The sequence below is a fragment of the Bombus huntii genome, chromosome 18 (assembly GCF_024542735.1).
Source record: "Bombus huntii isolate Logan2020A chromosome 18, iyBomHunt1.1, whole genome shotgun sequence".
Classification (NCBI taxonomy): Eukaryota; Metazoa; Arthropoda; class Insecta; order Hymenoptera; family Apidae; genus Bombus; species Bombus huntii.
Genome location: NC_066255.1, coordinates 2,467,150 through 2,485,143, shown reverse-complemented (window position 1 = coordinate 2,485,143; position 17,994 = coordinate 2,467,150). Strand labels below are relative to the sequence as shown.

Genomic DNA, 17,994 nt, shown 5'->3' with positions numbered 1-17,994 from the left:
AGTAGAGGTTCCCGTTACATAAATTTGACTTATCAAAATATTATTTTGGTTGTAATTTATAAAAATGTTTAAGCCCTGAGGAAATTTAAAACAAAATACTAGAAAATCCCAGAACGAATAACATAAATATTTATAACAGATTAGAAAAAATAAATCATTTGTAAAAGTAAAATGGATTTTCCAAGAACACAAGGAAAAGAAACTTATATTTATTCTTATTATCATTCGCGGTAATTCCCTCTTGCACTAGGCTGTATGTATACATGTGTACTTTCACAAATGAATAAGAACACATTTGGTGCGCCTTAACCAAACAGTGCACTTCGACTTATGATATGATACAATGATTTAAACAATTTTATGTAGTAAAGACTTTCTTTTCAAAAAATGCTAAATAATCTGTGATAATATGTTGTAATAGCCAATATAAATACCTAAAATGTAGTAAATATAAATATGTGCTACTGTTTTAATCTAATGGAAAAACATGATTGGACTATAAACTTGACTTATATAGCGACAGTAAATAGGTTGTGAAAGAATAAGAAAGAATGGAAAAAAAATTCATAACTTTGTTGAAACAACAACATGACTAAAGGAAAACTAGAATAAAAAGAGATTCTCGTTATCATGCGTGTGTTGTGCGCAGTCGGTGATTCCCAAAGTACTATGAACTTTCACACAGACAAAGACTGATACGTCTAACAGTTTGTATAAATACGGTGCAACTCAGGACATTCGATATCAGTGACTTCTCATTCAGAGGTCTGACCACCGGTTAATCAGGTAAGATACACATCATATATATACCAGTAATTATTTTATTAAAAAATATTTCTAAAAATATTCAAAGATGTACACGCAACTAAATTACATTATTTTCATATAGAAAATCATGAAGAACTTTATCTTCGCCATTCTGGCTATTACCTTTGTGGTAGCCGCATCTACCACCACAATCCCAAATACACGTAAAACTGAGGTAACATTAGAGAATATGTCCATAGTTAATTAGAGCAGATATACTTAAGCTAAAAATTATATGATAAAAAAATAATTGAGTCAAGTATGAGAACCAATATTAAATCGTTTTTGTTACCACAGCTCCGTCGTCGTCGGGAAGCTGGACCAGAACCAGAACCAAGTAATCGACCACCCCGACCTATAAGTCTCCCACCAATTAATCCTGTAAGTATTTATATATCAATATTTAAATATTGATGCACAATGACAGTGTTCTATACTAAATTTTTTGGTAATTTTTATCTAGCGCCTTCGTCGCGAAGCTGATCCAGAACCGGAACCAGGCAACCGACCAGTGTACATTCCACCACCACGTCCACCACATCCGGTAAATATTAATTAGATATCAATCGTTTATATGATAACTGTCGATAGTAGGGTTGTTTGATTAAACTTGATTTTAACTCTCCTCAGCGCCTTCGTCGCGAAGCTGATCCAGAACCGGAACCAGGCAACCGACCAGTGTACATTCCACCACCACGTCCACCACATCCGGTAAATATTAATTAGATATCAATCGTTTATATGATAACTGTCGATAGTAAGGTTGTTTGATTAAATTTGATTTTAACTCTCCTCAGCGCCTTCGTCGCGAAGCTGATCCAGAACCGGAACCAGGCAACCGACCAGTGTACATTCCACCACCACGTCCACCACATCCGGTAAATATTAATTAGATATCAATCGTTTATATGATAACTGTCGATAGTAGGGTTGTTTGATTAAATTTGATTTTAACTCTCCTCAGCGCCTTCGTCGCGAAGCTGATCCAGAACCGGAACCAGGCAACCGACCAGTGTACATTCCACCACCACGTCCACCACATCCGGTAAATATTAATTAGATATCAATCGTTTATATGATAACTGTCGATAGTAGGGTTGTTTGATTAAATTTGATTTTAACTCTCCTCAGCGCCTTCGTCGCGAAGCTGATCCAGAACCGGAACCAGGCAACCGACCAGTGTACATTCCACCACCACGTCCACCACATCCGGTAAATATTAATTAGATATCAATCGTTTATATGATAACTGTCGATAGTAGGGTTGTTTGATTAAACTTGATTTTAACTCTCCTCAGCGCCTTCGTCGTGAAGCTGATGCAGATCCGGAACCAAATAACTGACCAGTGCGAATACATCACCCAAACATCATATCCGGTACATATTAATTAAATATCAATCGGTTATGTCATAATTGGCAATATATTTCCTACTGAAAGTTTTTATATATAGTATTATATAATATAATATAATGATATCAAACGCGATGTAATGTCTTCAATTTACTTTTCAGCCAGACTGAATATTCATTAAATACTTGAAGAAGTATTCATTATTACCTTAATATACCCGAGGCGAATTGAAATATTTTAACCTAATACTCTGTAAGATGTACTTAACTTCACAATAAAATTGGTTGTTATTTTAAAATATAGGAAAATTTGTATTTATCAATCCTTATTTATATATATAAACATTACCTATATATACAAGAAGTAAGAATATACATTTTATATTATACATTTTACAACTATTCTAACGAAACAACAACCGGCGCTTCATCTTCAGTTTCTTCCTGCAAATTAGAAAAATCCCACAAAAATTTTATAGACAATCGTCCGCTAAATCTCGTTGTATAAGATTTTAAACGTCCATCTAATTCAGAATTCATTTCAATATTTGCGAACAATTTGCGTAAATTATGATAAACAAAATTATTATTGGCTACAATGTCACAAAGTATGTCTTCGGGTACGTGCATCAATTGAACTTCTAATGCTTTCATAAATTCAATGTAAATTGCGCGACGTTGTGATATCGCACAATCGGCTCCACAAATAAGAGATACAAGTTTCTTCCAATGTTCAAAGGCATCAAAACTTTGTCCAACAAGAAAACAGACAAATGCCAACTCCATTTCACCAATTATCTCTATGGGACTGTAAAGATATTAATCGTAGGTTATAAAATTCTGGAACAAATATTTAACTAATTACTTACAGTGTCAATTTCTTAAGAACAGTATCCAATGCATAACTCGTATCCAAAGAATACTTTGTAATCTCAGTTGGTGATGCTCCATCTGGATATTGCTTACAAGGTATTTTTGAAAGTCGAAGTTCTGTTCCAGGCTTAGGTTTCATATCAGGAAGAAGCTCATCTTCCTTCTCTTCTATGGTAATTCCACTCCTCCTTCTTCTTTTCGAACTTGATTCTCCACCTCTTGGTCTTGCAGCATCAGTGCAATATTCTAATTCTAATGCTGACCTTACAAAACTGAAATACAGAAATTTGTTAATAAAAGAATAAATATAGCAAAGACAATTAATAATTTATAAAATTTATTAACATACCCACATATGGGTAAACAACGTTCAACAAGAGAAGGGGTAATATGATTTGTTAATTCCTTCCATTGTTTCCATATATCATAAGGGTAACATCCTAGAAATCTATCTAAATCTTTCAAATTGCTCTTGTACCTTTCAACCGTTTCTTCTTCTATAGCTTTGTATGAAAAATTAGATTTTATTAATAATGAAGTCTTTTAACAATTTTTTAGTACATTAAGTGCTATCATACTTTCTGAACTTAAATCTTCTTCTTTTGCGTCCCAACGTTTCACTAGAAATTCAGACTTTTTAAATATATGAAAAAAGCCAACTTTAGGTGTTGCTTCTCCAAATTCATCTACAGCACTTAAAGAATATAAATATATAAATATTATGTTATAAATAAGGAAAACATAACTACAACAAATTTACCTATAATGTACATAATGAAATCCTGGTGGGATCATTTTAATCCCTTTAAAACTATCTAATGTATTCCATGATTTTAAATCAATGCCAAACTCTGTGCCAACAGGTACATCCAGCATAACTAATGTAGCACCTTCAACGAGAAGCCTCTGGGCTAGAATTTGATCCATTTCTATTCCTTTGCTTCCCATGATTAATTAATAAAACTGTAAAATCTGAGTAATAAATGGTTTTCTTCATATATAAATCGTATGGAAATTCATATATTTGTATAAATCGTTTACATTTGTCTATTACTACTTTAGCACCAAGCATTTACCTAAACAATTGGAAAATAAGTTTATATTTATTTACTGGAGTAACAAGATATAATATATATGAACGTTGTTGAATAAAAGGTGCTAGAAAGATATTTTATGTCCATCTTTAAATTAATAGTTTACAACACTGTTACTTTCAAATTAATACAAAAATTTTGCAGTTTACCCAAAATATTCTTGTAAACGTTTAGTATACACAAACGGTCAGTCTGTCATCCTATTTTCTATCACGCATGAACAATGTATTATAGAGTAGGGAACCACTCTATACGTATACATACAATGTACAACGTAGATTATTCCCTTGTTAATTGGCCATCGCTGCCCCCACCATTTCTAGGAAATACATATGTACATACTTTTATTTCGCTTGTACCGAGCTCCAAACCTGTTTTATATAAAAACTATAAACTTTAAATTAGTTTAATTCTATTTCTTTATCAATTCTATATCGAAGTAGAATTTTTTACATAAAGCTTTCCTTACTAAGGGAAATTGAACTAGGAATGTTACATGTATACAGGACCATCAATAATGTTTATTAATTTCAATAACAAATCACACTGACTCAATTCGGCAGTTACCATACGAATTGATTAATTCTATGTAGTGTACTAATTAGTAGAATATGGAAGGAGAGAAAAGAACGGCATCGTAAATGAACGGAATGAGGCGATGCGCAGAATTTAACAAGAAAGCGCGCGGCATATTTCGAGTGTATTGAAAAATCATAATTGTCATATTGTATCTTGAAAAAGGAAATATGTATGTATCTATATTAAAATGTATGCCTGATATAATGTAATACTATTAAAAGTTTACTATTATAAAAACATACAAAACTGCGGTGCATACAAAAACAGTTAAAGGTAATACTTTTAAAAGAATACTTATTAATATTATTAATTTATATATATATATAGTACGTATAAAAATCTTTTACGCACCTGTATATAATGTCGTTATATTATATAGAAATTTTAACATAATTTTTATCATAAATATTAGGGTCCCTAGCCGGAATTGTAAACATCAAACTGAACGCCGCATAAACGTGTTTCTTGATCGGCATTCAAAAATACAAATAATTTTAAAACAAATAGTACTAACTGTCATTTTAATTACCATGGACGATAATCTTTCGGATTTGAAAACAGATGAAACCGCTCAAGTGAGTATTTTATTATCAGAAGTTTTTACTTTAAATCGAATTTAATAGTATCGACTATTTAGGTTAGTTTGAGGTTATAATACCGTTTAATTCTATGTTATTAGTTAATAAAAATTTAATCTGAATTCTAATCAACCTTAATCTAAGACTCTAGTCAAATGAAATGCATCACTTTAATACGAGTTTAATATGAAATATTTACTAATAAAATTTATAGTTACTGTTATGCCACTTTATAATTCTGATTCTTAATAATTTTAATTGTCGATTGTTATTTATTTCATTTAAGGAGGATATTTCCAATCTAGACAAATTAACGCAGTCCTATTTATTGTTAAAAAAGAAAATTGCTGGAACTCAGTAAGCAAATTAATATATTAATCATGTATTTTTATATTTGCATCTGTCATAATTTTTAATTAATATTAACAAAATGCTTATTTTTAGTGAATTAATTAAAAAATATAATGATAAAACAAAAAAATGTGAACGATTAAAGCAAGAGCTAGATACAGCAAGTAAAGCTATAAAGGAAACAACATATAATTATAATTCTACTTTAGCAAAAATTATTAAATTGGAACTTGTAAGTAAAAGAATATATGTAAATTATCCTGCAAAATATTACCTTTCTTCCTCTTAGTCATGTATTATTAATATATAATTCTTAGCAAAATACAGAATATAAAAAAAGCATTGAAACTCTGACTACACAAGTTAATGAAGCTAATATCAAGGCAGCAGCTGATCAGCAGCATATACAACAATTAATATGTAAAATAAAGGACACAGAAGAAGATCAAAATCACAAGATAATACAATATGATTTAGAAAAATCCTCACTTCAAGGTAATTTTATAAAGTGGATTAAAATTTTCTATGTAGCTTAGTAATTTGATTATCTCTTGCAGTAAGAATCAAGGAATTGGAACAGGAGTTAAAAAATGTAAAAAAATCCTATGATACAAAAATGAAAAAGATGGAAAAGAAAATTTCTGTAAAAAATGAAGATAGTAAGTTAATTTAATTGAAGAATTAATATAATTGATTTAAAAGTATTTTTTAATAATAATTCAATATTTTATATCTAATTTATTTTATAGAAGCAAAGTTACAGGATGTTGGAACTAATACATCGACTAGAAAGACAATAATGCAAAATCCGGAAGTCACAGATAAAAGCGTATTAACGGACAATTTTTATAATGTCAAGGATGTCTTATATCCTATATTTTGTGACAACTGCGATGTTCTATTAGATCCACCTCCCCTTGAGAAAATATGCACAATTATGAGCAATTCATGTCCAAAACTTGTTGAAAAGATTCAATCTCCACCAAAAAGATTTCCATCTCCACCAAAAAGATTTCCATCTCCACCAAAAAGATCTCCATCTCCACCAAAAAGATCTCCATCTCCACCAAAAAGATCTCCATCTCCACCAAAAAGATCTCCATCTCCACCAAAAAGATCTCCATCTCCACCAAAAAGATCTCCATCTCCACCAAAAAGATCTCCATCTCCATTACAATCATCAATAGGTACACATTGAAATATTTACAGTATTCGTTTATATGAAATATATTTTAATAATTTCATATATTTTTAGATATAAGGGATGGACAACGGTGTAAGACTGAAACTTTGTTAACATTATCAGACACTTCTTCGCAGCATTTACCGAATCAGAACAATCGTGTAGAGTTTATTCCAACAAGTCTGTTAACGCCCCATACGATTTCGTTAGGTCGCTCGGATTATTGTAATACTTTTCCTCCGACATCGAATTTAATAGATCCAAGTACATACTATATCGGATCGACGCCACTTAATCCGTTATCAAGGACAGATTCGAATACAACTAATCAGAATAATCATTGTGAGAATATGGTAACGCCTACGTTATCGATTATTTTGTCGTTACAAAAAAGAATCGATATGTTGGAAATGAAAATGAAAATGAAGGAGAAATTAAATAAAAAGGGCTTAAATCAAAACCATAGCTGTTGTCAGCATCATCATCTAAATGCTTGTAGTATGTACGATATAAATAACTCTACGCGATTTAATTTCAATGAATTGAGAAAACTGATGGACGCTTACAGAAGAAAAGAAACAAAAAAATTTAATGGGCATAAAACGTTGAGGAAATTATCTCGATTAAAATGCAAAAGACTACAAAATGTGTATACTGGTTTTTGGAAAATTGAATCAATTGTTAACAAAACTGAACGAACTTCTCTTAAGAAAAAGCTTAAGAAGAGAAAGTATCGAAATTCGTTTCTCAGAAAATCTGATAATTTGTTACATAGTACAGAAGACATAGAAGAGTTAACTGGTGACAGTAAAACAAATATTAATGTAGAATCTAAAAGCGTATTACGTATAAGAAGATCTAGCTTGTCTTTGAATTCTGATCATACAAATAGAAATGAAGCTGAAGCAAAAATAGTACGAAATTTGGTTGAATGTAGTAAGTCAGTAGGAGGTGAAACCGATTCAGGAATATTATCGGATTCTATTGAATCTGGTAAACTGATCCGATCTGAAGCAAATACGGACATATATTCGGCACTAACAGAGCATAAAAGCGCGATAGAAATAAAATCTTCTATGGAAAATGAATCATGTTCTATTGAGCATATTAAACCGGTAAACGAATCCCCAATAAAAGTAGTACACGTATCACATTTAGTAAAATTGGATAAATCAATTGAAAAAACTAATACTTTAAATACAGACATGTCAGAAACGCCACAATCTGATAGGAAAAGGAAGATAAGTGAAAGCGAAATTAAAAAATCCGTTATTCGACCAAAGTTGCTGGAAAAAATAAAAAATTTAAAGAAGAATAGTAAAATCATGAAAACATGTCAAAATGTGTTGGAACATCAAGATATGCAGAATTATGAGCATGAAAATGGTAATATATCTAAAAAACAAGAAGGTTTAGACAATAATTCTCAAGTAGTCAAAAAGGATGATTATATACCTAAAAAGAAATCTCGTATTGCACACGTACCTAAGAACACAATGATTAAACAAAAGAAATTAAACAATGTTCCAGAGTTCAAGAAACAATTAATAAAAGATTTAGAAAATGCCAACTGTACTGATTTAAATGAATTGAAAGAAGATAATAATGAGTTGCAAAAAATTTGTGGTAATAATATACAAGAAACTCAATTAATTTCTTCAAAGGTACATTCTAGCAGTACTGAAAATATTGTAGGAGATGCTGTTCACGAAATACCAATTACCGATATTAAAAATTTATCAAGTAATGTAAGAAACAAGACATGCGGACAAGATACAAACATAACATTTAAAACAAATAGTAGGTATAGTCTATTTGATACTACACTCAATACTAATTCTTTGGAAGGGGTAATCAAATTGAATGAGAAAAAGACTGATTCAAATAAGAATGACGAGCATTTGAAACATGTATGTGAAATTAATTCTCTAGATGTAAGAGAAATCAACAAAACAAATAGTACGAGCAAACAAGAATTACTAAATTTCAATGACAAGTCTTCCACTGATACTTCAGAGATAAATGATATAAGTGAAAGGAATTTATGTACTAAAGAAATAACACGCACGAATGTTTGTATTACACAGGAAGATTCTGCTATAGAACACGAACTAAAATCATACTGTCTACTTAAAATATTGCAAAAACATATTAATAATAATCCATCTAAGAAGGATAAGAAAATGTGTAATAAAAAATTTTTACATATCGGTCTAATGGCAGGTAAGATAATTTCTGCTAACAGATTTTTTAAAACATGGGATTATCTAAAATATGCTTTATTTATTTTAGATGAATTCGTGAGTAAACAATTGCAAAGGCTGATAGATAATGATTGGCAGAATTCCATACATTGGGATGTGATTGAAAAACTGAAATTTACCTGTAGTTCTCGTATTATAGCAAAGTTAGTATCACATCATATTTGTAATTAATTTTTAACATGACTAATTACTAACATATACCATATGATTTTAGAGGAATTATAGAATTCTTAAGCACAGAACAGGAACATAACAGAAATTTAGATAATAGTTATACACCGCCTGCACCATTAATGACAAAAGCACAACAAAGAATATCAGCATTATTAATTGACCTAGAAAAATCAATGCCCACTGTATTTCAATTTGTTCAAGTTGGCATAGAGTACAAACTTTTTAGACTTAATCAAGGAATAGAGGTTTGGCTTCTCCCTACTATTTTCTTACGTAATGCAAAATTAACGAATGCAATTAACGATTAATTAATTTTATGTTTAGAGATATGCAATAGAATCTCTTGCTAGAATGTATACGGTTTTAGCACGAATTAAGAAGGATCGAGAAAAAGTGAGGATATTTTGTTGCGATGCTTTGTATTGTTTGGGAGTTCATGCAATACTTATTTTATATACAGTACTCACTTCTTGGCCAGAAGTATTTCCAAATAACGAAACAAGTACTAATAGTATGTGTAATTTTTTAAATCATTTCAAAATCAAATTTTTATTTCGTTATTGTAACTATTTATTATGTATACAGGGTTATTGCCAAAATGTATGGCACATTTAATTATGGCGCAGCAAGCTATGGACTATCCTAAACTTTATGCCTTAAAAAATTTAGTGTCAATGTTCTACAAATATCCAATGGGAACATTATCGAAAGATTTGCTCAAAGAACTTTTGACTGCACTTCAAGGTAAGAAACAATTATAATACTTTTGATTTATTGCCTAAATATAATTTGATCAATTTGTAGAAAGAAATGATAGTGAAGCAGAAATCGCTATTATACTTCTTGCAAAAAGAGAAGGAACTAGATGGACGCACACGAACATTATTAAGGGTGCACTGTTATCTATGATAATTAACGAGAAATTTCCGAGCACATATCGAGCGTTTTCTTTATTAGGTAAATATAAAATTTAATAAACTCCATTTAAATATTTAAATTATAACTTCCACTACATACTCTTAAATGCAGGTAATTTGATGCGTGTATTCCCAATAGAAGATAAAGATAATTTAGTTGGTCAAATTGTAGAACAACTGTGCGATTTAATCAATTCCGATAAAGGTATACTGTTGTTATTTATTTTATTCGTGTTTTAAATGTAATAGGAAATTTAGTTATTAACAAACAATTAATATTTTTAACTAGGATCAGATGAGCAAAAAGAAGGAGTTTTCTCAGCATTGTTGAGTTTATCGAGGCATAAATTTGATGAAGTGATACAGAATACGTTAAAGTGGACTCCATCTATGCCATTGCATGATCGAACCATGGAACAGATTAGTGGATTATTTAATACGCGTGACCCAGATTTTTGGAGGGCTTATTTAAGAAAAAACAAACAACTGTTCGTTACTTTGAAAGAAAATAAAACGTAATGCATAGTTTTTTTAACCTCTTAACCTACGATTTACGTTCGAGAATTTTATTATATATTATTATTATACATATACAATAGTATATATTATTATATATACTATTATATATTATATTTGGCCCGATCATCTTACTACGGACTATGCCCATAGTTGTAGGTTAAGGGGTTAATATGAACAAATTGGGAAATTATGTGATATTTATTGTAAGATAATTTAAATTATTCAAAACTCTGAATTTTTCCATTATTCTTAAACATATTTAGGTTTTTCCATTAAGGTTACGTTAATCTCGAATTTATTTAATTTTTCTTTTAATCAAAGATCGTGTTATTCTATTAATCACGGCAATTATTATCAGTTCTTTTTATGACATTTTATTATCATTTTATGATCCTATAAAACAGAAATAATGTTTCCTTTGTTATTTCTGCATGCATAGTTTAAAATTGTAACAAATTACTGACTCTTTTAACTAATTCTGAAATTTCCTTTTTTTATTTGTCAAATTGTATGATACTTTAAGTGACAATTTTCTTAAGTATTGTAATATGTATGTATATATTATATGTAACATATAGAAGACTATGTGAAAGAGAACTCCAACTGATAACATAATTTTGATAAGCCAAAGAAGCCATTTCGTACGTGAAATAAACATGCTTCCATAAACTGATTAATGAAGCTTTGTTTGCACTTAACGTTTCATGTAAATGTCTTTACTTTCTATTTCCTTTTATTTTACCTACAGGTAGAATCAGAGAATAGAAAAAAAATCATTTTGTTATGACATAATGAAATAAAAAATTAATTTTCTACATTTTGTCGTTCGAATGATAGTTCCCTTAAAATATTTTAATTAAAATTCAGATAAAGGATTTAAGCTGTTTCATATCGAGTAAATTTCAATTATATAATTTTTATTATGTCATATTTTTCAAACACAGGAGATACTAGCAAAGATGTAATAAGATGAAATATTAATTAGATCAAATGAATATTTATAAATAAATTATAATTAGAAGGTATATGTATTTATATAGGTCGATGGTTCTTGGTCTGCATAGCCTTAATGTTTCTTTGAAATTCCATCTTGCCAGTCATGTATGAATGTTACAAATTCAGCTTTTAATAACTCCAACTGTTATCATTATTGTTCCACTATTTCACTAACATTTACAGTAGTATCACTATAGCATATCTGACACCAAACAAACGCATTGCATTGAAGATAAGAATGCCATTAAAGTGAGATAGATGCTGAAACATCAGACCAGTTTCCACAAAAAATTTGTAGGTTCGCGAATTGCTTAATGTTATTCCAAATTTAATGATTCTTTGAACAATTTGTCATTGAATTAATATACACAGACACTAATTCAAACACGAAATATTTTAAATATAACACTTTTCGATGCGTAGATTACACGTATCACGGTGATCAAATCTACGCTGGAACTACTGCGTGATCAAATTCGAAAAATAAGGTTTAAATATTGTGCTCTCTTTGGTGAAACTTAGTACGTCATGTTTATATATATTATTTATATATATTATATTATATATATATATGTCATTCTTCAATTCTTTTCCTTCTTTTAAATACAAGGATAAACGTTCTAGAATTTTTTAAACAACTATAATCACGTATTTGCCTGACGTATTATTATCTAATTGTAAGGGAAGGGACGCGAAGGACAGTGGCGCAGCCTATGGAACAATCAGTGAAGAATGGCGGGAAAGTGTTTAAAGTTTAAAGGATGATTGCAGCAACATGTACGATCTCGCTTATTTATACTACTTAACCATTTCGGGAAACAAGAGTACAAGTTTTTATTCCTTTCAATATAATAATAATCGTAATAATAATAGATAATAATAAAAATAGATAATAATAGCAATAATAATAATAATAATAATAGAAATAATAATAGAAATAATAATAGCAATAATAATAATAATAGTAATAATAATCAACATATCGTAAGCTTCCATACGCAGAGCACGCTAAGTTAATACATGTACATAGTTTCTTTACAAAAATAATAACAATGTTTCGATGCAACATTGCGAATCCAATGATCAATCTCTTCTAGCTAAATGACACTTTAGCAGCATTTTTCCTTTGGATAGATAACTCTTGTTAACTATATTATCCTCGTTATATTCGTTCATTGTTCTTACCGTTCGATTTTTTCGAAGCAGATCATACACGCGTTATCCGCGTGCACACCGCTCCTTTCTCTCTATCATTTTCTTTCTTTCTTTTTTTTTTCATTCTTCTTCAAACATTTTTATAAATAAACTACCTTTATTTTGTCAGTTAATCGACATTGTCTTTGGTACATTTACAACGAACAGCATATATCGCGACAGAAAGTACGGATTTGGTATGTCGGACGGGGTACCTACCATCCGCCGTCATAAAGCGCACGCAATTCACGAAAAAAAGAAACAAATTTCACTTGGAGACCTTTCGCGTGTCGTCTGAGCGCGAAGATTTCCGTCCGGAAATTAAAAATTAAAACAAATAAAGGAAAACAGAAAGAAAAAAGAAAGGAAAACAGAATATTAAGAAGAAACGGAAACGGAAAAGCAAGAAGCAAACAAGAGAAAACAAAGGAAAGAAGAGGATACGAACGGGCTGAGCGACGGTCGCCGACGGTAGAGTTGACCAGTTATCGATCGGAATGATCGTACTCCACTAAGAATTTTGTGATTCCAGTGTCCTCGAGTCGATTCCGATCGACCGGTCAGTGGAACAAACCATTCCCCGTCGGGTCTCTCTCCTAGGATAAGACCTCTCTGACCACGCTGACCCAAAAGAAAAATTCACCGAAATTTCTTCGCGTCGTTTAGCTGTTTCTCTTTCTCTGTTTCTTTCTCTTTCTCCCGACCGAATGCAACGTAACCTTCTCGTGTCTGTTTTTTTCCTATTCTTTCCCTCCCTTCGGTTCTCTTCTTCGTCTTGATCTTCGCGATACACGGCTACGGCGCTGTCTGATGTACTAAAATGCTACCACTGTCTACGCTTAAACGATCGCTAAGTCACAAGCCCAAGTCATTGCTCCCGACGATGATTCTCTCTCTGGTTTATTTATCTTTTCTCTCGACAAAAATTAAAGTTATGTTTTCCCTCGATGACTGATAGGGTGTAAATTAAAAAGAAAAAAAGAGAAAGATCGTGGTCAAGCAATCACTCGGTCGTGACGATATTTTAACGTTTAGAAGCTGACAATCGAAGTCTACCTACGAATCTTTTCACTTGCGATCGTTCCCGTATGAAACGTTTCAAAGGTCCTACGTGTTCAACAATCTGCCATTCGTTGCTCAATTTTTCGGTATCGACGGGTTCGAGTAATCGCTCTCACGATGCACGTTGATGCGTTTCGAAACGCGATACGATCAGTTAGAAGAATTACGAGGAACCGGCCATGATCGTTAGAAGCGATTACTCGAACATTCGGTGGAACAGTGTTTAGAAGTTGATTCAACGATTGCTGGTTCTATTTACTACGTTGCATTTATGGAAAGAAACCTGTGTGCTGGCTGACTGAATTGTAGGAAAATGGCGTTCTCGATTGAAGAACAACGCAGATACTACGATATTCAACGAATGCCTGTGCGATGTCGGAACGCAAGCTTTTTATCGAGTCTTATGCGGTTTTCACAGGCGCACTTGCGTCGGAAATTGCGTGCTTTTTCTCTTCGTTCTTTTCCTTTTTTTACATAGCTTTTTTCTCTCTCTCTCTCTCCCCCTCTCTCTCGTTCGTTCGTTTATAAATAATAAGTGCGTGTCCTTAAAAAATATCGTGTTAACCAAATAATACGCGGTAGTATTAGGAATAAATTGATTAATCGTGGTTCGGTAATAATAATAAAAGGAGAATAATTAAATGATCGCAACTAATGATTGTAAATTAGTAAGTTAATAATAATAATCGTGGTAATTAATAATTAGAGGAAAGAAAATAATATAAGAATAAATTAGGAACCAAGTACAAAGTTACGAGAGAAGTAAGATTGGGGAATAATTAAATTAGAGTTTTTCCATATTCACGCTACGATTTCTTCACGATAATTACGACTATTTATAATAAATTACAGCGTACGGTTACGATTCGAATTCGTGCCCGTAACAGAAAATAAAAAAAGAAAAGAAATACACATTAGGCCACCTAGCTTCACGCGTTTCTCGTCTCGGAACCTATCTCGTTTTCTAATTCTACGTACGTATGCGTATTCTTCGGTTTTCTCCTTCGTTTCTTTCTTTCGACTCTTCTTCCCGATTTTCGTTGTCCAGGAAGATTACCAGCTCTTACTGCATCTCTACGACGTTTTGTAAGTCATTCAAGCTTTGAAACTTCATAACGAAAGAGAAAACACGAGGCTCGTGGCCGAGCAAAGAAACGAAAGCGTCGTCGGGTCATGATCGCGCGACACATTATTTATACACGTTACACAAAAGTATACTAGACGTTTCATTTTCTGTTTCTTCAAAGCGTTTGGAAGCTTCTTCACTCCACGGCACAGTATCTACAAATGTACAAATCATCATCGAATACAGGATCGATCCTTGCAGGGTGTTAGGTTATGATCGACCAAACAAATAACATATCGTGCTTCTTTGTGAACTTTATAAGATGGCGTCGCGGTAGCGTTCGACAACGATCGTTTTAAACGAATCCTCGACTCCTTTCGAAATTCAAAAGAAGAATGGAGATAGTTCTATTGGTTATATTGAGAGGAGCACGCCGCGCGAACAATCGACTCTGTCATCCGGCCGACTCGTTGCCCGATAAATTTATTTGTCAATAGTCACCGTAAAGAAATGGGAACTCGCTGTCGACCAGCGTCGTCATAATTGTAGTTTGTCCGCTACAACGGCCCAATCTTTCTTGGGATAAATTTAACGGAAAACGAATCGGCTGGCCCTATGTGGATAATTTACTATTTACAAGAAGAGAGGCGAGAAACAGAGATTTGCTCTGCAGCGCGCTCGATTCCGATCTTAATCGATAGATGGACACGATCGCTATCGACGCCACCGCGACTCGTGCATTCGTCTTCGAGAATTCAATCGATTTTTATCGACGATCTAACGAATATTACAACGAGGCTTACTTTCCTTTCGCTAGGTTTTAACACCGTACAGAGACACCATCCTCGAGTTCGTTTTCTTTTCTTTTCTCACCATGTTAAGGCGTTCACAATCGCTAACGCCTACCACCCGAATTTAAATTATATTACGAATTTAAATGAAGTTACACGTACGGCATTGTGCGGACAAAAAATACATATACTTAACGAAAACTTTCCAATAAATAATTACGTCTGTATTGAACGAACATTTTACAGTGAAACACACTTATAGGATCGAGTTTTGGCCCGTCACGCGAATCAACGTTGTATTATCGCTGTGACGCATAACTTTCGTGACGATTCGGCACATTGAAAGAAAGAAAACTGAACGACAGAAACGGTTAGAATTTTCGAATTTCTTGCCTTCTGGATCAGCCAGTGTAGAAGAAGAGAAATTGTCTGACATTCAACGATTTAGAACTTCGAATGCTTTGCATCTGCTAACGCTTCTGATACGTAATTCGTTCTATTTTCCGCGTTTCAGTGGTATTGATTTATAAGAAACTTGTGCTGAACATGGAACTTGCATCGAAGGATCGATTTCTGCGTGAGGATACGGAAAAAAGAAGCGAACGAAATCGGACATACAGGAAACAGGAGTTTGTGGAAAAGGAGAATAAAATAAAACAGTGAAATCTGAGGGAGGGGACTTATTTCTGCGCGTTTTCTCGATTAAAATCGAGCAAATATATTCTACGACGAGCAACGTTTCTACTTAGCAGAGGATTATTCGTCGAAACTTAACTGGTACATTTATCTTAACCGATACTAATAACGTTATGTAATTATTCTCCGGTTATTATTGTCTGCTCTAAACTATCTCGTATCTCCGATAGGAACAAATTACTTATGCTTCTTCTCCGTTACGTTCGCGCTAAATGCTTCTTTTCTCTTCTCCTCTCTCTCTCTCTCTCTCTCTCTCTCTCTCTCTCTTTCTTCCCTACTTTTTCTTTCTATTAAGAGAGTCACCTATTCAGCAGAGGCTTTATTTTTAAGCTTGCCTTCTTGTCTACTTTCTTGTCCTTTGTTCTTCCAGCTGTTCAGGTCCAGCTATTTAAAGTTACCGGCTACGTATTTCCTTTTTAATCCTACGCTTTTCTAGATCTCGCGCGAATCATCGATCCCGAGGATCCCGGTCCGCGTATCGATTTTTTCAGCTGCCAACGAGGAGATCGTCTCTTGCTGTCTTGCCAACGAGATCTTCCATTGTGAAGAAACGCACCGCTCGAACTCGAGCTAAACGATTTTCCTCTTCAAACGATCCTTAACGATGCAAGAAACTCGTCGACCGGATAATTCAGGCACAAATAAACATTGAATTACGACGAAGCTAGGCTCTTCAAAGTTGCACACGATCGTCGAGCAATACGTTCACAATGGATTTTTTTTTCTCTCTTCCTTCCTCTCTGATACGTCACCGCGAGAACGTAGTCCATGGACGGAGACAGAAAGCAGCTGGGTGAAAGTGATTCCCTTCCGTCGACGTGGTGTCGGTGATTTCTACGCTGGACGCCTTGGTTCGTGTAGTGGAATTAGGCACCGGACTGACTCTATCATTGATTGGAACGCTTGCCTTCGTTGATGGACGCCATTCTCATTGACTCCGCTTCCGGGCAGTTCCATCCGGGCATTCTCGTCTGCTCTATCGCCGCCTGAGAACACCACAAACGAAAGGTTCTTAGCGAACAAGTTTTTACTTTCTCTGATCAATCATTCTCTCTATGTAATATTATATATTTATATATATTAATTAATTAATTGCAACATTGATTATGATTATTATATTGGTTATTTAATTTTATAAGATTTTATGAATAATTTATTAATTTTTATAGTCTTTAAAATTTTAATAATTTGATAAATTTTTTTAAAAAATTTGATAAAATTGGCAAATTTTTATAAAGATTGAAAAAACTGGGAGATTTAGTTCAAAAATTGGGAAAAATAGATCTTATTATATATACGTATATATATATATTAATTAATTAATTACAAAATTGATTATGATTATTATATTGATAATTTCCATCTTTTTTAAATAAAAAGATAATGGAAATTACTATTTAATTTTATAAAATTTTATGAATAGTTTATTAATTTTTATGGTTTTTAAAAATTTAAATAATTTGATAAGTTTTTTAAAAAAATTTGATAAAATTGGGAAA

General features: G+C 32.4%; 4 protein-coding genes across 18 annotated transcripts in view; 2 read left to right on the top strand and 2 right to left on the bottom strand.

Annotated features, from left to right (window-relative positions):
* The first annotated feature begins 629 nt into the window (after window positions 1-629).
* On the top strand, window positions 630-2,459 carry LOC126875336 (apidaecins type 22-like). Of its 9 annotated transcripts, none has more exons than XM_050638221.1 (10): window positions 631-786; window positions 890-982; window positions 1,105-1,188; window positions 1,271-1,351; window positions 1,438-1,518; window positions 1,605-1,685; window positions 1,772-1,852; window positions 1,939-2,019; window positions 2,106-2,184; window positions 2,325-2,459. In XM_050638221.1, the coding sequence occupies exons 2-9, from the start codon at window positions 896-898 to the stop codon at window positions 2,148-2,150; spliced, it is 621 nt and encodes a 206-aa protein (XP_050494178.1). In that variant the 5' UTR covers window positions 631-786; window positions 890-895; the 3' UTR covers window positions 2,151-2,184; window positions 2,325-2,459. The 9 variants fall into 9 exon arrangements, with proteins under 9 accessions (XP_050494183.1, XP_050494182.1, XP_050494181.1 ...); XM_050638220.1 differs by having other exon boundaries at window positions 2,321-2,459; XM_050638226.1 differs by lacking the exon at window positions 1,271-1,351 and having other exon boundaries at window positions 630-786; window positions 2,321-2,459.
* On the bottom strand, window positions 1,905-4,410 carry LOC126875322 (protein AAR2 homolog). 5 transcript variants are annotated; one of them, XM_050638188.1, is made up of 7 exons: window positions 4,275-4,383; window positions 4,108-4,189; window positions 3,792-4,003; window positions 3,610-3,725; window positions 3,381-3,534; window positions 3,028-3,303; window positions 1,905-2,966 (listed from the first exon to the last, which is right to left on the bottom strand). In XM_050638188.1, exons 3-7 carry the CDS (start codon window positions 3,977-3,979, stop codon window positions 2,558-2,560), a joined length of 1,143 nt encoding a protein of 380 aa, XP_050494145.1. In that variant the 5' UTR covers window positions 3,980-4,003; window positions 4,108-4,189; window positions 4,275-4,383; the 3' UTR covers window positions 1,905-2,557. The 5 variants fall into 5 exon arrangements, with proteins under 5 accessions (XP_050494145.1, XP_050494148.1, XP_050494149.1 ...); XM_050638191.1 differs by having other exon boundaries at window positions 3,792-3,994; XM_050638192.1 differs by lacking the exon at window positions 4,108-4,189 and having other exon boundaries at window positions 3,792-3,994; window positions 4,275-4,410.
* A 318-nt stretch (window positions 4,411-4,728) lies between these two features.
* On the top strand, window positions 4,729-11,367 carry LOC126875304 (uncharacterized). 2 transcript variants are annotated; one of them, XM_050638138.1, is made up of 15 exons: window positions 4,729-4,977; window positions 5,117-5,279; window positions 5,569-5,639; window positions 5,727-5,865; window positions 5,951-6,128; window positions 6,191-6,292; window positions 6,383-6,820; window positions 6,889-9,039; window positions 9,109-9,223; window positions 9,295-9,499; window positions 9,579-9,765; window positions 9,840-9,998; window positions 10,059-10,211; window positions 10,284-10,376; window positions 10,461-11,367. In XM_050638138.1, the coding sequence occupies exons 2-15, from the start codon at window positions 5,235-5,237 to the stop codon at window positions 10,688-10,690; spliced, it is 4,266 nt and encodes a 1,421-aa protein (XP_050494095.1). In that variant the 5' UTR covers window positions 4,729-4,977; window positions 5,117-5,234; the 3' UTR covers window positions 10,691-11,367. The 2 variants fall into 2 exon arrangements, with proteins under 2 accessions (XP_050494095.1, XP_050494096.1); XM_050638139.1 differs by lacking the exons at window positions 4,729-4,977; window positions 5,117-5,279; window positions 5,569-5,639 and having other exon boundaries at window positions 5,961-6,128.
* Window positions 11,368-12,948: 1,581 nt separating this feature from the next.
* Window positions 12,949-17,994, bottom strand: part of LOC126875318 (uncharacterized) — a 71,398-nt gene continuing 66,352 nt past the window's right edge. For both annotated transcript variants that reach the window (XM_050638177.1, XM_050638178.1), the window contains exon 7: window positions 12,949-17,481. In XM_050638177.1, coding sequence (XP_050494134.1) covers window positions 17,383-17,481 — 99 coding nt within the window. In that variant the 3' untranslated portion in view covers window positions 12,949-17,382. The remainder of the gene's footprint in view (window positions 17,482-17,994) is intronic.